This window comes from Seriola aureovittata, chromosome 6 (assembly GCF_021018895.1).
Source record: "Seriola aureovittata isolate HTS-2021-v1 ecotype China chromosome 6, ASM2101889v1, whole genome shotgun sequence".
Lineage (NCBI taxonomy): Eukaryota > Metazoa > Chordata > Actinopteri > Carangiformes > Carangidae > Seriola > Seriola aureovittata.
Window position 1 is genome coordinate 22,400,307 of NC_079369.1, and position 22,790 is coordinate 22,423,096.

Consider the following 22,790-nt stretch of genomic DNA (forward strand, 5'->3'; position numbering starts at 1 on the left):
AACAAATTGCTGCTGAGGCCAAAAACAACACTGATGAGAGCGATGAGAGTGAACCAGAGCAGTAAGTTGGGGGCTGTAACATCAAAACAATGCGCTAAAAGACTTTCACATCACATGTTGACATTTCATCTATTTTTATTTAAGGGCAGCTTTAATTTTAAGTGTACTGACATATATATATATATAATATATATATATATATATATATATAGATATATATAGATAGATAGATAGATAGATAGATAGATAGATAGATAGATAGATAGTTTGTTTTATGTGCCCAGGTTTTGAGATATTTATCTCTGAGATTTTTTGCTACCACCACTGAAATGGAGGTGAATGAAGATTTGTTTTATGTGCTCACAGTACTGCAAAGACATTACATTCAAGTGCAGCATCTCTTTACAAATATAGTGTCTCTGTTTCTGTAGAAAATGCCTACTCGCTTTTACTCCAACACCAGCACTTAATCGTATTTATTTTTATGCAATTACATTTATTCTAATTCAGTCTTTGTTTTATGCTTTGTATGTGATTATTTGGTATTTTATACATTGCACTTGCATTATTATGCTTATCTTTTACTGTGTGCTGTAAGGTGTCCTTGAATGCCTATAAATAAAATGTATCATTACTATCATTATTACAATCCACAGAAAACGCTGTCAACAGTTTTCGGAAACTGCTTCTTTGTAGATCCAATAAACACAGTGAGGTCTGTGACTTTTAGTCTATTTTAAATATATATTATATACATCTTGGCAAAAACAGGGTGAAAGAGATGGGGATTAGTGCACAGTGGTATTTTGAAAGAGGGAGGACAAAAATGGCGTGGTGAGAGAATGATGAAATTGTTGGAGCTGGAGAAAAAACAAGCTGATGGGAGGCAGTGTGTGGCGAGGGACAAGAGTGGGAGAGGGAGGGAGGCCGATACAAATGAAGAAGATAAAATATCTCATCTCGTGAAAACGTCAGTCGGAGGGCTGCTACAACTCAACAGCTCTCTGCTCGGATCTGCAGTCACTCCCTCTCATGATGGTGCAGACACTGGAAGATAACCTCTGTACCCCTGCCCTCAACTCCTCCTGCAGGTTAATGCCTGTCACTCCCGAGGTCGTACTCATCAAAACACTGCTGTACTGCATCGCTGTGCTCACGGTGATGCTCAACTTGTTGGTCATCATCTCCATCTCCCACTTCAGGCACATACGCTTTTCTTGAAATATAACAGTTAATAGTGTGTATGGGTTTAGTTAATGGATGGAAGCTTTGTGTGTAAGACAGAAAGTTTTTTCTGTATAAATGTATCACAATAGCAGCAATCATGATAAACTGTACAGCTTTATTTGGCATGTTTGGTTTTCATGTTGCCGTGTCTATAAACATAAAATTCCACTTTCCATATTCTGCCTGTATTCTCACAACAATTGCTGTGATCTAAACTTATTTAAACTGAATATGACACCATGAAGAAACTATCATTCATCATATTCTTCCTCCTCAGGCAGCTCCAAACCCCCACCAACCTCCTCCTCCTCTCCCTGGCTGTGTCTGACTTGCTCCTGGGCCTTGTAGTCATGCCGACTGCAGTCGTCTTGGTGCAGTCCTGCTGGTTTATGGATCGAATCACATGTGCCCTTTCGTACCTGTTGGGCCTCATCCTCACCTCCACCTCTGTCAGCACCATGGTCCTCATATCAGTGGACCGTTACGTGGCTATCTGTGAGCCTCTGCACTATTCTTCCAGGATGACGACAAGCAGAGTTAAAATCTGCGTGTCTGTGTGTTGGTTCTACTCTGTTACCTACAACTTAATAATAATGAAAGATCACTTTTCACAAATGCGTACGTCTGATTCCTGCTACCAAGAATGTGCAGTCACCATAAACTACATTTCAGGGGCAGTAGACTTGGTTCTCACCTTCTTCGGCCCCGTTACCGTCATCATAGTTCTGTATACGAGAGTGTTTGTTGTGGCTGTGTCACAGGCCCGAGTCATGAGGTCTCAAACTGCAGGTGTCAAATCAAACACCGTGACTGTGAAGAAATCTGAGATGAGGGCAGTGAGGACTCTTGGTATTGTCCTTTTTGTGTTTATACTCTGTCTCTGTCCATACTACACCCCCTCTCTGGCAGGACAGGACACCACAGTTGTTGAATCACCAGTTACAATTTGGCTCTTTTTCTGTAACTCCAGTTTCAATCCTCTGATCTATGCCTTTTACTACCCCTGGTTTAGAAAAACAATTAAACTCATTGTCAGCCTTCAGATACTGCAGCCAGGTTCCTGTGAGACCAAGATCATGTAGAGAAAAGAAATATATTGTACTTAAATGGGGTAAATTCTGTCTAATGGAAGGTGTAGTACTGTTTTAACTGCATACTATCAGATCACAATAATTTTTAATGAATACAGCAAAAGCAAAATGTCACAGCAAAAAAAAACAAAAAAAAACATTCATATTTGAAACCACTATGCTTTTGAAACAACCTGTACCATTGAATTTAATGGAGTCGTCAACCTTGGTTTAGAAAATGTACTGAACATGTTTCATCTCAGTGGAGTGTACTTTAAAACCTGAGCAGTTTTTATGAGTGAGGAATAGGGGCAGCCTTAATATTGCAATTGCAATATTGTATTTTTTTATGTTTATTTTTAATATAATCCTTTTTTTTAATACATTTTTTAATTTAATAAGCAGATGTGTAGGATAGAAACGAGGTCAGCAAACATCAGCAACAGAAGGTGTAAAACATTAAAATATTATATATATGTATATATGTAAAACTGAAATTGAATGGGTTGGGGTATAATATGACTTGACTAGTGAGGGCTCCTCATCAGGAACATGAACTGTTTGTCAATTTGTGTGCATTCTCAAAATTAGAAAATTAAATGTTTACCCACAAGATAATGAACTGCAACGATTAATTAATTCATTAATCAACCCACGGTAAATTAGGCAACTATTTTGTAAGTAAGTTTTCAAGCAAATTTGCCAAACATTTGATTCCAGGCTCTTAAATGTGAATATTTGCTGCATGTCCTCGTCTTAAATGACAGTAAATTGATTTTGTTCAGATTTTGGACAATTTTCCGATTGTGTGTGGTTAATGCAAATTTGAACGCAAAGTTCAAATTTAAAAAGAAGGAAAGTTTTCAACACTGATTTTTATACAGAGGTGTCTTTAATGTTTCACAGATTTTTTATTCCTTCATTTCTGGGATCGTTAAAAAAGATCTGTCAAAGTGTCCACAAAATGAGAAGAAATATAGTACATCTTAAAGAAAATATACTGCATGGTTTTAAAAATATTGCTTGATAAATTATCTGTTTATTTGTTTACACTACTTTTTGTTTGTTTAACAATCATCCAGATAATCTAATAAAACTATCTCAAAAATAAATCCATTTTTGATAAATACAATTTCAGCAATACTTTGTTAGACAGCTATAAAGCCACATGCTGCTATGATACCAGCCACAATTATGAGTATGTATACAACCTATTTCTAACAAAGATTCATAAACATTCAAATCTAAAGGTTTCCTCAGGTTTGATCATAATTTATTTGTGACATGTAAGGCGCCCCTCAAACAGAACAATTCTGTTATGGCTCATGAAGTCGTAATTACTTATTTTTTACACTTTTCCCCCTTAGAGATTAAACTGGTAATAATTCTGTAATGGCTGCTAAAGAGTGGAGAAGACAAACATATAACCCATATAATGGTATTTCTGCTGAGTCCAGTGTATATTTAAATTGAACTGTGCTACTTCATTAGGAGGCATCGGTGGTTCTGCACTCTGGCCTGGAGTAGTTGCTTTGGCTGATGGCGTTCTTGGCTGCGAGCCTGACGCAGTAGGTGGTCCAGGGCTTGAGATCAGTCTCTACATAAGAATCACCTTCCACGGTTCTCACTCTCGGTGGCTGATTAGCCTGCTGCTCTCTCTGCTCCTCCTCAATGACAACTGTGTACTCGGTTGCATCCCTCACCGTCGTCCACTTCACATACAAGGAAACTTCACTTACTCTAACGATCAGCAACTCCGGCGTCTCAAGTTCTGAGAGGGGGGGGGGGGTTTAAAATAAGAGTTGTTAGATAGTACAGGCCTATCTTTTATGATGGATTTGATTGACTACTATGTTTAACACTATCTCTGGGTTGTGTAATACAGTATGTGATATATAATAACACCACAGTTACCTTTGTCTAAATGGGCATAGACTTGACTGGCTCGCAAATCTCTTCTTCTGCGAGCTCCTACTGGACCTGAGGAAGAAAACATAGCAATACAGAAAAGGAGGTGACTAAATTAAACAGGACATTGGTTGATTTTTGCAGCAGTGAAAGAACTGTAGTTGTAAGTAGCTAACTCTGCCTTTTCTCTCTGTGAGGACCAGTCAAATACTTGGGTGGGTTTTGAGTTATCCATTTCATATCCATTCCCGCCTCCATTTCCTCCCCAACTCGCACAACGCTGCTTGAATGTTTTTGCAGTGACACTCTGGTTTGTCACTGAAGGTCTGTTGGTCCTAAATTGATAAGACTCATAGTCAAATACAATTGGACATACAGAAGTAGATAATTGAGTGTTAGTTAAACCCTATCCTTAACAGCAATTGTCCAATCATAGCTAAGCAACCGTGACAACGCATGAAACACAAGCTTTTGCTTTCTCCTCATGCTGAGGTGGTGTGTACGAGGCTATAAATACTCTGTATTTAAAGAGTGTGGAGGGGCGGAGTTGTTTTTAGTTTACTACCTACAGTAGTAACCTAGCATTACTTCCAAAGCAAAGGAGGACTCGTTAACAAGAACAGTTATAAAGTAACACACACATGAGTACTGGATGCTATCAGAGTGAGTCCTGTGTGTCTGACCTGTAATAAATCGGTTAGGGTTGCTCTCTCCCACAGCATTGCTGGCCGTCACTTCAGTGGCACTGGAATTGAAGTTAGTCAGCTGACAGGAGAGCCCGGTGGTGCTGCAAAGCTCGACACGGCCTCCTCTCGATATACTGTAGACAGTATAACTTGTGGCAAACACCGACGCGTCCCAGGACAGCACAGCAGACTGTGTGTTACCACTGTATTTTATATTCTGTGGAGGACACGGGTCTGGGAGGGGAACAGTGAAAATGCTGTTAACAAATGGAGAGGGAAGTGTTATATTTTAACAAGACTAGGTCAAAATAAATGGCTTGGCCGTGTCGTAGCCTATTTACATTTTGCCTGGTGTCAGGCGGTTTCATCTGTTTACTTCTCTCCTACACTCTGTGCTCACATATACAGTATTTTAATACAATAAAGCTGTTCTCAATAACATGTTTTTCCGTTTCTGTATGAAATACTTACTGAAACTACCCACTAAGACTACATGTTAACCAGCAGTCATTTCCAAGCTGCTGCTAAAATCCTGATTTTACACCCATGATGTCTGACAAAGTGAACAAACACATAAATTGAAAACTGTGCTGTGATTTCAGCTATATTTACTTGTAAAATGATGAAAGTAACAAAGCTCAACAAGCTCATTCACGTCAGCTGCCATACAGTCAGCATAGAGAGGTGTGTCTGTGGAGGGAAAGCCTGATCTCACGCTTGTGGGACAATACTGACAACTTTTATTCTCTCTACTCTTCTAAGGAAAGTAGCTGAAGTTCACTAGATTTGTTGATAGGTGCTTTAAAAAATATTCTTGGTGAACAAAGGTGAACGAAGTTGGCAACTCTGCATGTTCGCATCAATTCATTTTGAAAAGAGCAAGGACCAATGGTGTAACTTCATCACTCACTCATGTAGCAACATTTGTGTTTATGGGGCTGGCCCAGCTGTTGCAGTCCAGCCAAACATGCCTTATATGTATATAAACATTTTATTTACGCCACATAAACTTGAACCCAAAAACAGAAAGGAAGGAAAAGTAATTTTACATGAACATGTAAAGGTCACTAAAAACTCTGTGTAACACTGTGTAAAATCAGGGATGAGTAGAGCGTATAGTTACCTGTGACTCCAGTAAAGGCACTGGAAGGTGCGCTGACCCCGGCTGAGTTTCTGGCACGTACAGTGAGGTTATAAGCTGTGCTGCAAGGCATCAGGAACTCAAAGTATCTTCTGGGTAGCCAGTAGGAAGCGACTTCCATCAGGGCCTGTGGGCTGTTGTTGATTCTACCAGTTATCTCCGCCAGGTACTCAACGTCAGAACAATTGACACTGTTCCACGACGTCCTGGCCCAGTAAGCTTGGTCTATCTTCTGCATCCGGACATTCAGAGAAGTTGGAGGACAGGGAACTGAGGAGAAAAGAGTCAGTATTTTACCAGTGGAATGGACCAGTTTTTTCAGCTCTTGTTCAGGAGAGGTGTACCAGCATACTACATGTAAAATGACTGGGAAGTAACAACCATGATTGAGAACTACTCAACTTGATTATTATATTTTACCTGAGCAAGACTATACAACATTTTTAACATCTCTGTTCTACAGTAAACCAACAGAAATCTTGTCGGTAAGTATCACTGGTACTTTTTATTTACCTGCTCCCGCCTTCAGAGGTGCACTAAACGAACTATTGCAGATGCCATCAGAGGCCTCCACGGAGAAATTGTACATTTTGCCACACTCTAGGCCTTCGAGGGTGCAGGAGGTAACAGTGCTGTTACAGTAGAGCGCGTCTCCATCCTTAGATTGAGCACAGCCAAAATACTCGGCGGCGCCCTCACTGGCGTTCCAAGACAAGACGGCAGAGTTTCTCTTACAGTCGAAATCCACTGCGAGACCAGAGGGCTCACAGGGCACTGAGAGTAAAGAGAGACGACTCCTGTCAGAGATTCAAGCATGGAGCTGGCCTGCAGTTTATAGATGTTTAGGATAATGTTAGCTCAGCCCTTTATAGTAATGAAATCAAGTCAAGAGAAAAATGCTCTACTACAACTTCAGCGCATCAATGTTCAAAGTTTAACAGTTTGACAGCGAAGACCTCTTGAAATTCTTGTCAACAGAGAAGAAAAAAAGAAGAAAAAACAGAAAGCGTCTTATCGTGTCTAGACCTGTTCTGAAGGACGAAGTGCTGGGCATGCTGGTGCAGTTGTCTCCACTGGCAGTGATGCTGATACTGTATGACTGGCCACAGTGCAGATCAACCAGTGTGAAGTTGTTCACTGAGGTGTTGTAGCTGGCGGCATTTCCATCCATTCCTGTGGCTGTTAGCTGGTAGGATGTGGCAACAGCGGAGGGTGCCCACGCCACTGCTGCCCCACGCTCTTCACATAACTGTACCACAGTCACGTTGTCTGGTACACAGGGCGCTAAAGAAGACAGAATACATTTCCATAGGTGTTGAGTGAGTTTTGGCTTTGCTAAAAGATTTCATTTGTAGCATTTCAAGCAGAGACAAATGTGATATGTATGAAAAAATACCTGTTTTAATCTTCTTAGGTGGACTTCTGAGGCTGCTGCACTTATCAGAAGAAGCTGACACTATGATGCTGTATTGCATGCCACAGCGGATTTCCTGGAGTTCACATGAATTGGAGGAGCTGTTGCAGGAAATAAGGGTTTGGTCATGACCCTCAGCGGTCACCAGGTAGAGGGGTGTGTCCACGGTCAACTCCCATTCAACCAGGATGGTGTCGCTGTTGCATTGTGTCACTGCACTGATGGATGTCAGAGCACAAGGACCTAGAGGATGGGCCGCATATGATTAAAAAGTTGCTCCACAAAGTTCTTTTTTCTAAACCTTTCCAAACCAAATATGAGACCTCACTGTATTCCACTGAGGCTACCTTCGTTTTGAGTCTTCCGGTCAGTTCATACAATTCAAAGTCTCTGACAATCTCGGACTCAGGCTTGTACAACTTTGTGTATTAAATTGTATGCGGTTTATCATATAGTTCAAAATAGGAGCTCAGAGCGAATCCTATATCACAGATGATCAGCTGTCCTACCAAAGGACTTCCCAAAGTGGTGTCCAATCTAGAAGTCCAATTATTGGGACAGAAAAGAATTAATTCTGATTAATAATTAATCGGAGATGTTTACAGTGGAAAGTCACTTTTATGAACAAATGCGACACAGTCTGCTTCATTTTCAGGGGTCAAGCCAACATGGAGGAGGAAATTTGTGCCAAACAAGATTTAGTGTTTGGTTGATGTGGTAAAATGCCTAGTAGATATTTTTCTTAGTAACCTTTCAAAGATACTAATCACTTCACACAGTTGTTGTCTTGAGGGTACAGAATCTAGATGAATACCTGTTTCGAGCTCAAAGGTGTTGCTGTGATTACTGCGGCAATGTTTGTTGATGGCAGTGACGTGGAAAGTGTACAGCATCCCACATTTCAGATCTGGGACATTACAGGGAGAGGAGGTGGAAGTGCAGCTGGAGTTGTGTCCGTCCGTCCCTTGGCCAAGCACAAAGTAGCTGAGGGCTCCCTCTGACTCATCCCACGTCATCCAGGCTGAGTTTGATACACAGTCCAGACCGCCTTTAATGTTCCTGGGCACACATGGAACTGTGGAGGGAAATGTAAAAGAATGAGCTGTACTGTAAGAACTGTTTTTACACTTGAGGCACAAACACATGAACAACATTTGGGCGATATATTCCAAGAAGAAGCTCAAGTATCATGTGATCCCTCTTGGAGAGCACTAACCCCCTCCCAATACTGAGGGAATATATCATTTAATAGGGGGAAAGGCATACGATACAGTGGGCCTGTAGACAGAAGGCAGAGGAATGTTTGTTGGGTGGTTTTCAGCAGCTGTTCTTAAATGCCACTGTAATCACTTCTCTTCACAAATTGTTTGTGTTTGCTTTCTTTACAGACATTTTCAAATTGCTCTTTTCATATCTCAATTTACTTCTCATTTCCTTGTCATATTTAAAGACATTCTCTAGAAGCATAAAGATACGTTTTTATGTTAACGGCAGAAAACCCAGTCTTGGGCCAACCTGGAAATGTAAAGTAACAGCTGCAGCAATGGCCAATGTACACGATCTATAAGCATATCACATTTTTATCAATATTTTACTATCACTAATCACATGGTAAAAAGAAACATGCTTGGTAATTGTATTTCAGAAAATTAGACTGATTCACAAAGAAATAGTTACAGCACATAACTCCCCCTGAAACTGCAAATTACCATTTCTTTTGTGTGAGGGTTAAACAAATGAGATACAAAATGTTGCCTCCTGGCACCAGCTCCATACTTACAGTAACACAAATGAGTGTGGTATCAATCTTCTCTTCTAACTGTTGAAAATAATGGTGTAAGTGTATCTCCCAAAATGTTGGACTGTTCCTTTAAATGTAAAATATAAAACCTAATATAAAAAATAGAAACTGCTATTGTAACAGTCATTGCCTCCAGGTGGTGCAAATCTGTTGCAGCTGTTACTTTCCTCTCCTATAGGTGGCACAGGTTGGGCTGATGGTAATTGCACAGCTCCCCCTTGTGGATAATCTGGAGCCTGCAAAGCCAGTTCCATTTGGACGTGTGTAATCTATGCTTCTGAACAAACAGCTGAAGTTTACCTGAGGAGGTGTGTACCACGGGGCTCTTCTTGCTCTCACAGCCATCTCTTACAGACAGCACAGTAACGTTATAGTTCTGTCCACATGGTAGACTGTTTATGGTGCAGGTAGTGCCTGTTGAGTTACAGTACAGTCTGGCCCCGGTGTTGCTCATTGCAGCTACATGGAAGTACTGGGCATCAGGGTTGGGAGACCAAGACACAGTTATAGCATCTTCATCACACTGTGCATCAACAGTCACGTCGTGGGGTTCACAAGGGGCTGAGGGGGAGAAAGAGAGGGGAGAGACAGGCAAGTCACACTGAGGGAAAAGCCACTCCACCCATTCCACTCTAACAATAATAAGGTATTCACAGTACCTGTCCGCACGTAAGCCTTGTCGCTTTCCATGCTGGAACAGGACTCATCTTGGCTGAACACGCTCACGTTGTAGGTCTGTCCACACTGCAGGTCACTCAGATCACAGTGGGTCATGGTGTTGTTACACTCAGTCTGGTGACTTCCGTCCGCTGTGACACCCACTGCAAGGTAGGATACTGCCCCACTCGCTCGCTCCCATGTCACTGCAGCAGAGTTTGAGTGGCACCGTAGAGAGGCCTTCGCGTTAGTGGGTCTGCAAGGCACTGGGAGAGAGAAAAAGGACAGACAAGGAGCAAGTTGTTAGATGAGGTACTGTTGTACATATATGAGAGATTAGACAATTCAATTGTCACAACACATTTGAATCACTCAAGAAAGGCTTGTGGTTTTAATACACATTGTAAGCCTGAGGGCCCGAGAAGGAAACTGATGGACAAACGTTATTATTATCCAGTGTTGCATGGATGATGTATTTTTGTAGACCAACCCAGAAGTTAGCCTCACCCTGGTTCCCTCGACAAAAAGCCAATTGGATTTTTCCATTGGCTTTTGGATTACTGCAAAAAATAAACTCTGTGACCATCAAAAGTTTATGATACCTACATGTTTTGTTCAGCAACATTATCTTTACAAATTAACACCTATTTTATTATTTCTGAAGCCTAATTACAATCACCAGAAGTAAAAAGCTAATGTTAGGCTATAAAGGAACTACAGCAACGTCAACACCACTAAACTTCCAACTTGTAGTTTTGTTTAGTTCTTAGGCCGTAAAGGCGGACCGATGAGCCAAAAGGCACAGTACAAACAGGAGTCATAAGCTGTTCGAAATTTGTGACTGTTTTCTGTCTAAGGATCACTGGGGTTCGGTTCTGAAAACCAGCTCCATTTTGCTGGTGATGGAAACCCAAACATTTCTGCTGCCACCTTCAGATGTGTTTCTGTTGGTTGGACTAATGTCATGGTGTCAGTGCACCAGATGAATCAATATTTTGGACAGACCTTACTTTACTTATAACAACATCAATATCCCAAAAAATGTCCTATTAGACTATGAGCTGTAAATGCGTAATGATAGAGAGAGAAAATAAACTCAAACAACAACACTCAACTCGTAGAAAACCACACTTGTCATACTAAAAAACTTTATTGTTTACACTTACCTGACTGCAGGTTGAGGAAGGCGCGGCTGTTGTCACACTGTCCATCCTGAGCTGTCACTGTCAGGTTGTAGAGCTGACCACAATGCAAGCTGGGTAGCTGACAACTGGTTTCGGTGCTGTTACATTCAGTCTTGTGTCCATCGGGCCCAAAAGCTTGCACTGTGTAGGAGGACACGCCCTCTTCTTCCTCCCATGACACCACGCCTGTGTCATTACTGCAGACCATCTCTGCTGTTACTCCCTGTGGTACACACGGCACTGCAGAGACAGACAGACGGATATGAATAAAGAAAAATATTAGTAGAGCTTTAATACAACATGTTTTATGCCTTACAGCTGCACCTAATGCTTCTGTTTAGTATAGATGTTTGATGAAGGTGTAAGATTATTATAATAAATTAAATCTTGAGCCTACATGTGTTGATCTCCACAGCAGAGCTTCCAGCGCTGCTACACGTCCCATCTGAAGCACTAACATTGATGGAGTAGTTGTGGCTGCACATCAAGTTGTTGAACAGGCACGTTGTGTCGCTGCTGTTGCACGTTGAGGCATAGCCGCCGTTGCCCTGGGCAACTGTGGTGTATGATGTTGCCCCTTTGCTCGGCTCCCATGAGACCGCCACAGCACCTGACTCACAAACCACCCGGGCCTCCACATGCTGTGGTACACAGGGCACTGAACAGACACAGAGAGAAATATGAACCTTGCTTAATGATTCAGGGTCAATATTGGTCCAATAATCATCCTATCAAGAAAAAACCCCCACTGATAATTATTCACAGTAGCAGTTTTATCAGTTTCATGTATGTATAAGTACTGTGTAAAATCACAAAGATGGAATTCATAAAATACAGCATGTTTTATTTAGCTTTTTTATGGCAAGTCTATATCCTGACCAGGAAACAAACATATTTTGATATTTCCAAACATGGTTTTAAATTATCTGTAACATGGCTGTCTATCATGTTGCCAGGTCACCAACTATACCTGCTTGCAGCTGTGTAATGCCACTCTGTGACACATTACACACGCTGTTAGCGGCGATCACACTGATGTTGTAGGTGTAGCCACAGAGGAGGTCTGGGAGGACGCAGGACTCTGATGTTGTCTCGCAGACGGATTCGTGTTCTTCTATGCCGACCGCTTGGACAATGTAGGAATCAGCCCCACTGCTCGCCTGCCACTCGACCCGGGCTGTGTTATCAGAGCAGTCCAGGACAGGCACAACGTCCTGAGGAGGACAAGGCACTGGTGGAGGGAAGAGAAAGTGAGAGGAAAAAAAGGTAAGATCACAGAGGACATTGTGTACTTAGCCAATTATTGAAGGTGAAACTTAACACTAAACTAAAAAACCTTATTGAATGACCTCCTCTGGCCAACAGTTTCAAGGCTACTGTATCTCTGACCACACTAAGCAGTTTGTGTGTAACATAAGGCCTGACATATTAAGTTTTTTTTATCTATATTCATCATAAAATACTCAGATCTTTTAAGGAGCAGTAGATCAGTTTGAACTGAAAATGCTTCTGGCAGTGAAGAAAAAGATTGAGAAAAAAACATAAATGAGCTGCCTATCATCTGCCAGAATTTGTAAACTGTTAAAATATGACTGAAAGGTGTTATTTGCTTTTTTAATCCAGGTAAGAAATATTGTGAAAATGTGAAGAGAAAATAATGACCTGCAGCCATATATATCAGTGATGTCAAGTATGCAGTGAACACAACATTACACTGTCACTGCAGCAACATGAGGATTTCAGCCACTAAATGTCAGTAAAACTTACCAGTTGGCTTTAAATGACAACTCTAATTTGTATTTAAATCAAATTAATTCATTATATTTCAATTTTTATTAAAGGTGCTTTTTTTGAGACCTCACCTGATTCCACCTGTAAACTGGTGCTTGGGGGGCTGCTGCACTTCTCATCTGATGCCACAATGATCACATTATAGGTCTGACCACACTGCAGGTTCTTCAGCTCACAGTTGGTGTAGTTGGTGCTGCAGGTGGAGACGTGGCCGTTAGAGGACTGGGCTGTTGCGTTGTAGTCCAGGGCACCCATGGCGTAGTGCCAGTCCAAGAGGGCCGAGTTGGTGAAGCAGTCCAGAACCACTGACCCAGGGCTGGGTGTGCAGGGAACTGAGAGAGGGAGGAGGCGAAGGGCTTGTGAGTCGAGCGTTCAGATGTAAACACTTGTAACATCCAAATAAAATTCTGTTATTCCAGTTATTCTACCTGATGTGAATTTTGTAGCTGGGCTGGGCAAACTTGAGCAGACATCATCTTGTGCCACCACCTGGACAGAGTAGGACTGCCCGCAGGTCATGTTGGTTAAAGTACACTTCAGATCTGTGCTCTCGCAGGAGGAGATATCTCCCTGTGTGCTCTGAGCCCTCACTTTGTAAGACAGAGCCCCGTCGCTGGCACTCCAGGACACGAGAGCTTCATTTTTGGAGCAGTCCACCGCCACCTCCACATCAGTGGGAACACACGGCCCTGGAGAAAGACAGGGGGAAAGGAGAGTGAATATCCGATCCTACAGTGACGGCAAAATTAAACCAAAGCAAGTCGCAGGAAAATCAATCTGCTCATTTTTAAGGTGTCAGGTTCAAAATATTCACTGAACTGAGCATAAAAAATAATCACAGTTTTGTATATATTTCTTATCACCCCCTATTGCCTGGCACTATTAACGCTGATAATTCCTTTCAGATGGTGATAAAGAAATTAGACAGCGTTTGAAATTTATTTGAACACTATTTATAATTTTAACATAAAAAAAATAAAAATAAGTAGAATCTACTGCAGTGTGAGGGAACAGGAAAATAAGCCTGAGAAATATAAACCAATATTCACTATATTATAGAAATAAGTAGATGTGTGGGATAGAAACCCTAAAAAACTGTATAAAACTGAGTATAGAGATTGACGAGATGACTATGAGTAAGAGTGATGCTTTACTTCATTTATTAAAACATTAAGGCCACCTAAATCGTTCCTATTAGTTTAATGACCCATCTTCACTGTATGTAACTCACCTGACTGCAGGGTGTCGGCCTCACTGGGGTCAGAGTCACACTTCTCGTTGGAGGCAACGACAGTGACGGTGTAGTTCTGTCCACACTGAACGTTAGGCATGCCACACTGCTCGCTGTCAGATGAGCAGGTTTTCGATTGGCCGTCTTCCTGCGTTACTTTGGCGGTGTAGAACTCCGCCCCAGCTGAGCCGGTCCACGACACCACAGCAATGTTAGAGAGGCAGTTCATGAAGCTGGAGACGCTGGTGGGTGGGCAGGGCTCTGTGGGAGAGAAGGGGAACAGACTGAGTGAAAATGATTTTAAATGAATTTAAGTGGTTTAAAAGTCTAAATGAACTTGTTTTAAAGAAAATGATCAATTGAAACAGATAATTGAATTCAAGGAAATAAGAATGTAGAATCCTTGATATTTTGCAGAAACTAATCTTAAAGTTACAAAATATAAAGTCATTAAGTAGTAAAAATTAGGGATGGTAATCCCTGTAGATGCACTTGTTTTGACGAGAACATTGTAATATGAGCCACCTCTTTACTTTTTTTGGAGAGTAGTGTTTAGACATAAATGGCTCACTTGAAAAGTGGTTTCGGGGAATAAAATAAGATCCTACCTGACTTCAGCTTTAAAGGCTGACTGGGTTGACTCCTGCACACAGAGTCTACGGCCTGAACAGACAGGAAGTACTCCTGGCCACATAGGAACTCCGAAATGAAAGTCCAGGTTTCGTTGGTGCTGAGCTGCACTTCATGGCCACCGTTGGTCTCTGCAGTCACAATGTAGAGCTCCACAGTTTCACTGGCATTCCAGGTCAGTGATGCCGCCTTAAGAACACATTACATTTTAAGTTTAGTTTATAACATAATAATAATCTAATTAATTTGTATAGCCCCTTTCAAAAGCAGAGCGGAAATTAACTTTTAGAGAAACAGGTAAAATATTCACCTTTAATGAGCAGTTCAGAGATGCTTTCAAGTTCTGGGGTGCACATGGTGCTAAAAACAGAAAACAAAATGTTTACTTGTGATTAAAATTAATAATATTATTATTATCATAAGTTATTTTTCTGACTGGTTTTTCACATTGTTCCGTTTCAGAGCAACACTCAAGTCTGATTTATTTGCTAATTTCTTAGTTAACCTGTCTCTAACCCTTAAAATCATCTAAATGTTCTATGGCATTCTGTTTATTCATTTTCATGTGTGAAAAAAGTCCAGACCAGGTTTTCACATAACATTCATGGGTGCTTGGAAATCTCAACATGTAAACGATATAATCATGTTTACCCATCCGTATTGATGTGCTGTTGCTCGGCATGCTGCTGCACAGGTAGTCATTGGCGATGACGTGAACGGTGTACATCTCTCCGCAGTGCAAGTCATCCCAGGTGCAGGTGGTGGTGTTTGTGGCACACTCGTGGGTGTGGCCGTCCTCTCCCGTTGCGACGGCCAAGTAAGACTCCGCCCCGTCGCTCATGGCCCAGCTGACCGAGCCCATATTGTTCTCACAGTGTGTAAAGCTCTGAACGTGCTGAGGGACGCAGGGGCCTGCGGAGAAGGTGACCTGTTGAATCATCATGAACCCACCAACCCACATGTTCTATAAAACAAAAATATAAAGGAGCCATGTACCTGTCTTGAATTCTTCAAGCAGACTCATAGCGCTGTCACATTGAACATCCCGGGCTTTTACAGTGAAATTGAACAGTTGCCCACAAAGCAGCTCAACCTCTATCGTTGTCTCATTGGTTTGGAAAGACCTGGTATATCCCAGGTCTCCCTTGGCTATCACCATGTACTCTGATGCTCCTTTAGCTGCTGCCCAATCCAGCACCACCGTCTCATTGTAACACGACCCATCCACTGTGAGGCCAGTTGGCCGGCAGGGTTCTGGTGAAGAAGGAGTTCGACACAAATGTCAAATTACTTCATAACACTGCTTCAGTGCACCACTGATTCATTTTAGAGCTGAAAATATTAGTCCATTAATCAGTTGAAAGATTATGCACTAACTATTTTGATAATAGATTCAGTTCCTTTCCAAGCAAAAATACCAAAAGATATGCTGGTACCAACTTCTTTAACTTGACTATCAGCTGCTTTTCTCTTTTCTATTTAATTGTAAAATAAATATCTTTGGGTTCTTTTGCTAACAAATTACTCTGCTTCAGTGATTATTCACTTCAACACAGACTGTTAAAGCAACTACTGCAGGACAAATGCATGATACAGTCACTGCATAGAGTTGCCTGACAGACAGCAACTTAATGACAAAATGACAAATATTTTGAAAAGATGAATAAATGATAATATGATTCTGGTTCCATAGTTTGTCTGTTGCATGAAAAAACAGACAACCTCCTTAAAAAGGTTTTTAATCAATAAAATTAAAGACTTTGAAAAAATTAAATAACAATGACAAAATAGAAATGTAGACTCTTGCACTGTCAGAAGGACAATGAAGTCTTTAAGGGTAACTAATGGACGTGAATTCAATCAATCCCTAACTAGTTTTAACTTGTTGATGATAAGGCCCCGTACCTGTCTGGATCTCCACAGTGCTGCTGGCTTCACTGTAACACATGTTAGAATAGGCAGTTACAGTGAATTCGTAGGTTTCTCCGCAGTTCAAGTTGGAGAACTGGCAGGTGGAGTTGGTGGAGTTGCACTGCAGTGTCTTTCCCATGCTGCAGGTGGCAGTAGCCAGGTAGAGCTCCACTCCCTCTTTTTCCTCCCAGTACAAGTTGGCTGTACTCGTCCCACACTGCAGGTCCACTCCAACGCGCAAAGGTTTACAGGGACCTGAACAAGACTTTTCGTTTAGTATCGGAAAGAAGAACCAAAATGTTTGGTATCAAAGAGAAATGTATGATCCTAGTTTTAAGTTCAGGATCAGTGGTTTCATTCACTTCACTCTCAACTGCTCTGGGACGAGCTGTTGCTCCACTCACGTGTACTGAAGGTGACATTAGTGAGTGTCTCAATTTCGCACTGGTCGCTGATGCTTGTGAGGCTGATGCTGTACGTCTGACCACACTGCAGCTCCATCAGGTCACACCGGTTCTCATCGGTCTCACATGAAGCTCGGTCGCCGTCGGCTGCTACGGCAGTCACCGCGTAGGACTCGGCTCCGTTGGCCGAGCTCCAGGAGATCTCGGCTGTGTTGTTGTCGCAGTCCAAGTTAGCCGTCACATTTGCAGCTGCACAGGGAGCTACAGACAGAAAAGGAAGGGGCGCAGGGAGGGACATACAGGACATGGATGCAATTTCATTAATTTCACTTTAAAGCTGCACTGATCTTCACACTTAAAGGGACTTTGCTCCAAATCGTAGTTACCGTTTGAAAGATTTCAATTTAAGTACATAGAAGTGATGCCACAGCAGCAGTGTTGCTTTTTTAGAAAGTAGCCTGCTCCAACGGTTACTAGAACTAACTTTAATTTAGGTAAACAGAGCTCAGTTAGTGAGGATTAAGCTCTCTTCTCTACTGAAGCCCCTAGTTGATAACAAGAGGGTTTTTTTTTTTAGACATGAAAATTTGTTTCTGAACCAAAAAGCACAGGAGAGATGTAGGAGATGAGTTATCCATTTTTAAACTAAATGTAATATTTTAAGTGCCTCTCAAATTGATTAATTTAAAGGAAAAACTACATGTGAAAAGTGTGAGAAAGGGAATAGTATTTTAAATAGTATTTATCTAAAATAGTATTTCAATAAACTGAAGCCACATACCTGAGACCAGCACAACAGTGGCGGAGGCACTGCTGTTGAGCGTCTCTCCGATGGCGATGACTTTGGTGTAGTAGGTGATTCCACAGTGGAGACCTTCTACATCACAGAAAGTGTCGTTAGAGTAGCAGGACAGAGAGTGGCCATCGCGCCCAGCGAGACGGGCCTCGTAGGCAACGGCACCAACACTGGTCTCCCATGACACGGTTCCCGTGTCGTCCTGACAGCGAAGGCTTGTCTCCACATTGTTGGGCGGACAAGGCTCTGTGGGCAGAACAAGAGGCAGAACAGGTTGAATGATGCAATGATGATCTCTTTCATGTACTCTGCATAATAAAGACAAATACAAATACACAATGTTATCTATGGATCTACATATTCTATTTTTAAATAATTTACATCAACAGATACAGATGAAAACATGCCATTAAAAATGCCTGTCACAAATGTCTTAGATGAAGATTATGCTCTCACATGTCTTAGTTTGTCTAATCACCCTGAGATCTCTAGATATTTAGTTTACCATCATAAAAAACAAAGATAAGCAGCAAATCCTCAAAAGTGAGAAGTTATAATAATGGAAAGCTTGGTACTTTTGCTTGAGCACTGACTTAATAAAATCCCTCATCTCTTCAATCGTGACACTATCAATGCAGACCACATCAAAGAAAGTCCTCATGCTGTTAAAGACGCATCTTTTCTCTCATGGAGAGAGATTTTCTCACCTGTTGCAATCATAGCTGTTTCTGTCGACTCGGATATGCCTTGGCACACATGGTTGTTTGCTGTGACACTTATATTGTACAACTGGCCACAGTCCAAGTTATACAAGGCACAGTATGTGTCATTAGTCATGCAGGAAACTCTGCGACCCTGCTCTGTTTCCCCCTCCACTGTGTAGAAATCAGCACCAGCAGCCATGTCCCATAGCACCTGGCCGATCGTCAGACTGTACTGAGTGTTGATGTGTTCAGGGACGCATGGCGCTGGAAGAGACGATGGAGGAAAGTGTCGAGGAGTTAACAAAACAAAGACTAACACATAATCTACAAGTTTCTGGGATGAAGATGGAAAATGTATAAATAAAATACAGATGAATAATGATGAGTAAGAAGTATGTTTTTAGTCTTTAACACAGGAATGGATGGATTACTGATGTAAAACAGAACATAGGTATAGTGCATTAAGATTCAGGATAAATTATTGTCATTGTAAGATATTTGCTTTGTTAAAATCCTCTATATAAACGTTCGTTTCTTTGTCCAAATGTGTTGTAAAGTCCACATCTTTCTTAAAGCAAGACAAAAACATCTGCAAGTACATTGAGATGATTTTAAGCTATTCCTACCACAAACCATGGTGTTTTTCCAGAATTTTCCAGAATCAAGTGTCTTTTTCTTTAATCTAGTGCAGAAATTTGCTTTGTATCAAGATAATAACACTTAGTTAATTCTTCAAACAAGTTGATTTGAATTGGAAAAAAGTTTGAAGAAAATAAGATTTCCATATCTCATTAATTATTCATTTATTAAAATCATTTTTTTGGGGGGCACCCACAAATGAGAAGCTCTACAGTCTCACATTTTCAGATTCCACACAAAGTGAAGTCAAGTTAAGCAACTCTCAGTTTTATGATATATACATTTAAGTCATTGTTAAGCCCATGTGCCATTGCTCACCCGTGATCAGCTGTCCTGTCATGTAAGCGATGCTGCTGCAGGTCTGGCCCACAGCTTCGACAGACACAGAGTAGCTCTGACCACAGCTCAGCTCCAGTTCACAGGAGGTGGTGTTGGTCTCACAGGTGATATTGTTGGCCCTCATCACGTACAGCAAAGCTCCATCACTTGGGTACCACGTCACCAAGGCTGTGTTTGCGTAGCAGTCAAACACTGCCTTGATATGTCTTGGTTCACAGGGGACTGACAAGGAGGACAAGATGACAGTCATGACGTTGATATGGGTCAAATATATTTCTACATAAAAAGCAAAGACAAGCTTGTTAATGATGATAAAAGTAAGTATATATCATAGTGTATTGTAGTATAAGATTATACACAAAAACAATACAAGTGCAATATAGAGACAGCATACTTCACTAAAACTTAAATGGCAATACGAGTTTTTCACACTTGACAGATATAAAAAATATTTACTGCACTAAAATCGGTGCAAATACTGAGCATAAAAGCTCATTTTTTCATTAAACTATAGTAGGTTTTCACATCAACATGCATTTCACCTGGAGATGAAGACTTTCAAAAGGTCTCGTAATCCTAAAAGGTCAAACAATCTCTTTAACCCCAAAAGAAACTAAGAATCCCTTTATTTTAAGTGTAAAATATGAAAAACAATTACCATATTAAGCTTCCTCGTGACAGAGGGGAATTCTCAGTGTACCTGATAGTTCAGTGCAATCTAGTGCCGAATATTTCCCTCTTCATCTCTCTACAAATCTGTAGCTTCAGTCACACAAATGTCCTTAACATACTGTACATGTCTGTCTCTTGGCTCTCTTTCCTACCCGACGTTGTGTCTATGACAGGAGTGGGAGGGCTGTCGCAGTATCCATCGGAGGAGACGACATAGACACGGTAGATCAGTCCGCAGCCGAGCCCCGTCACGTTGCAGGAGCCCTCTATTGTGCCCTGACAGGTTGTGGTATGACTGTTGCTGTCCTGAACTGTGGCAATGTAGGAGTCGGCTCCTGAACTCTCGGACCAGGACACAATCAGAGAATTGAGCTCACAGTCCACCTCAGCGGAGGCATTTGCAGGGGTGCACGGCACTGGTGAGAAGAGGTGGAGAGAGGGTTTAGTGAGGAACTTAATGTCTTTTCTGTCACCTTAGAGAGTTTTTGATCACTAAGTACTGAATAGGTGAGAATATAATTGAAATTTTATTTTGAAGATTATTACTGGTGTAGAGTTACAGAAACAGTTTGACATTTTGAGAAGATCGATATCACTATTATGTCTGTGTGCTAAATATGAAGCTAGCGCCAGCAGCCAGTTAGCTTAGCATAGCATAAAAACTGGAAACAAGGGGAAACAACTAGGCTGGCTCTGCCCAATGATAACAAGGTCATAGGCATAATGGGCTTAGGAACCAGACTATGTCTTGGAAAGGCGCAGTGACTTCCGGCTGGTTGACTGCTAACCACAACTTGTTGTTTTTAGACTTCATCTTTTTACAGACTGAACAAACAAGCTATAACACAGCTTTATATTTACCACACATACATTAGAGTGGTTTCCATCCTCTCAGCAAACTTTTGGCAAGAAAGCAACCAAGCATACTTCCTTAAATTTCACGCTATTCCAAAATCATGTGATGTCATGAAATTTGTTAAAAAAAACTTTTTACTGAATATTTGCTGTCAGTTAGTTATTTCCTGAAAAAATAGCATGAACTGTAACAGCAAATGTTGCTTTAATGAAGAGAAAGAGAAATAAGCAGTATATGTGAAAACTTCATGACCAAAAATCAGCAGTATTTAGAAAAAAAAATCAGTATAAATGTGTAATTTTTGATTATCAGGTAAATTAATGAGCTTTTTGATTGAAGTCTATGATAATTTGTTGTATGCAGCTGTGAATAACTTATGTTCCAGGTGAAAACTACACACTAGCACTTGTACATGTTGTAAATAACAATATTTCAGATTTCATGAACACATACAGAAATCAGTAACATATAGCGTTCAGCAGTACACACCTGTCTTGATCATCACACTGTCGCTCGGTTTGCTCTCACAGTCAATGTCTTCTGCCGTCACAGTAGCTGTGTAGTACTGTCCACAGCGCAGGCCCGTCAGATCACACTGGTTCTCAGGGGAGACGCACTCGTCCTCGTGGCCATCAGCAGTCACTGCTCTCACTCGGTAAAGCTGCCCTCCGTTGCTCTTGTCCCACGACATGGAGGCCACATTATCGCTGCAGCTCAGACTGGCGTTGAGGTTCTGAGGAGTGCATGGCACTGAGGGGAAGAGGTCAATACGGAAATTTACATCTGCATTTTTTTCATTTTAATTGTGCTTATTTCACAAATCCTGAACAATGCAGCTATAATGGTTTTATTATCTGTTTCCATTTCTCTCCACAATATGTCTACGATATACAGAGTATGTATGTGTGTGTGACATGCACTGTGTATACCATACCTGTTCTTGTGACGTCCCCTTCGCTCTGGGAGCTGTTGCAGGTTCGTCCCTCAGCTGTGACGTGCAGGATGTAGCTTTGTCCGCATGGCAGGTCAGTGATATTACAGCTGGTGTCCGATGTGGTGCAGCAGGTGGTGTCTCCATTTAACTCCTCCAGCGTGGCCGTGTACATCACTGCACCAGGGACAGCGGACCAGGTGACGCTGACTGTGGCGTTCTCGCAGTCCACTGAATTTTCAACATCCTCAGGAGGACAGGGAGCTGGGGAAGGAAAAACACTTTGAGGTACAATTTAAAAATTAGCTTCCTGACTATCACTCTCACCCTACACACACCTCTAATCTTTACATTCATAACTAAAAAATTTTTTTGTTGGTACTCCATATCAACTAACAGCCAAGAAAAATGCACAAAAGCGACAAATGAAACTGCAAATTAGAGTCTAGCTGTTCTAAAGAATATGTAAACAAGAGCACATTTCATTTGAAAACCTTCATGAGAGCCACTTAGCAAACAAAATCCATTCTTAACTGCCAAATACTTCACTGAAAATAGTAAAGTTCAAAAAAGCCATCGCCCTTCAAGGGTAGCTCATTTGCCCTAAATTTCTACCACTAGCCACTATGTGTATGTATAGATTATTTGAATGTAGCATCTTTCAAGTTATTCTAACAGCATTAGCTTTCTTTGCAGAAAATGTAGACAATGCTGATTAAAATGAGCTGTTTCATCTCAAGGTCTTTAAGTCAGATATGGAGGGAGGAACGCATTTCTGTCAAATCTGAAGCATCATGT

The 22,790-nt window shown here is 41.3% G+C and overlaps 2 protein-coding genes across 2 annotated transcripts in view; one reads left to right on the top strand and one right to left on the bottom strand.

The window, feature by feature from the left end:
• The first annotated feature begins 1,035 nt into the window (after positions 1-1,035).
• On the top strand, positions 1,036-2,309 carry LOC130170423 (trace amine-associated receptor 13c-like). Its single transcript, XM_056377676.1, has 2 exons — positions 1,036-1,202; positions 1,505-2,309. The coding sequence occupies exons 1-2, from the start codon at positions 1,036-1,038 to the stop codon at positions 2,307-2,309; spliced, it is 972 nt and encodes a 323-aa protein (XP_056233651.1).
• An 858-nt stretch (positions 2,310-3,167) lies between these two features.
• The window catches only part of LOC130170924 (uncharacterized), a 42,394-nt gene continuing 22,771 nt past the window's right edge, over positions 3,168-22,790 (bottom strand). Inside the window, exons 30-56 of the mRNA XM_056378626.1 lie at positions 21,996-22,256; positions 21,551-21,811; positions 20,358-20,621; positions 19,513-19,755; positions 18,559-18,819; positions 17,837-18,097; positions 17,056-17,316; positions 15,737-15,994; positions 15,392-15,652; positions 15,051-15,100; positions 14,719-14,929; positions 14,111-14,371; positions 13,308-13,568; positions 12,951-13,211; positions 12,059-12,319; positions 11,486-11,746; positions 11,071-11,328; positions 9,907-10,170; positions 9,548-9,808; positions 8,261-8,521; positions 7,429-7,689; positions 7,059-7,316; positions 6,546-6,806; positions 6,015-6,302; positions 4,889-5,125; positions 4,212-4,277; positions 3,168-4,068 (exon numbers count right to left, since the gene is read on the bottom strand). Coding sequence (XP_056234601.1) covers positions 3,785-4,068; positions 4,212-4,277; positions 4,889-5,125; positions 6,015-6,302; positions 6,546-6,806; positions 7,059-7,316; positions 7,429-7,689; positions 8,261-8,521; positions 9,548-9,808; positions 9,907-10,170; positions 11,071-11,328; positions 11,486-11,746; positions 12,059-12,319; positions 12,951-13,211; positions 13,308-13,568; positions 14,111-14,371; positions 14,719-14,929; positions 15,051-15,100; positions 15,392-15,652; positions 15,737-15,994; positions 17,056-17,316; positions 17,837-18,097; positions 18,559-18,819; positions 19,513-19,755; positions 20,358-20,621; positions 21,551-21,811; positions 21,996-22,256 — 6,596 coding nt within the window. The 3' untranslated portion in view covers positions 3,168-3,784. The remainder of the gene's footprint in view (positions 4,069-4,211; positions 4,278-4,888; positions 5,126-6,014; positions 6,303-6,545; positions 6,807-7,058; positions 7,317-7,428; positions 7,690-8,260; positions 8,522-9,547; positions 9,809-9,906; positions 10,171-11,070; positions 11,329-11,485; positions 11,747-12,058; positions 12,320-12,950; positions 13,212-13,307; positions 13,569-14,110; positions 14,372-14,718; positions 14,930-15,050; positions 15,101-15,391; positions 15,653-15,736; positions 15,995-17,055; positions 17,317-17,836; positions 18,098-18,558; positions 18,820-19,512; positions 19,756-20,357; positions 20,622-21,550; positions 21,812-21,995; positions 22,257-22,790) is intronic.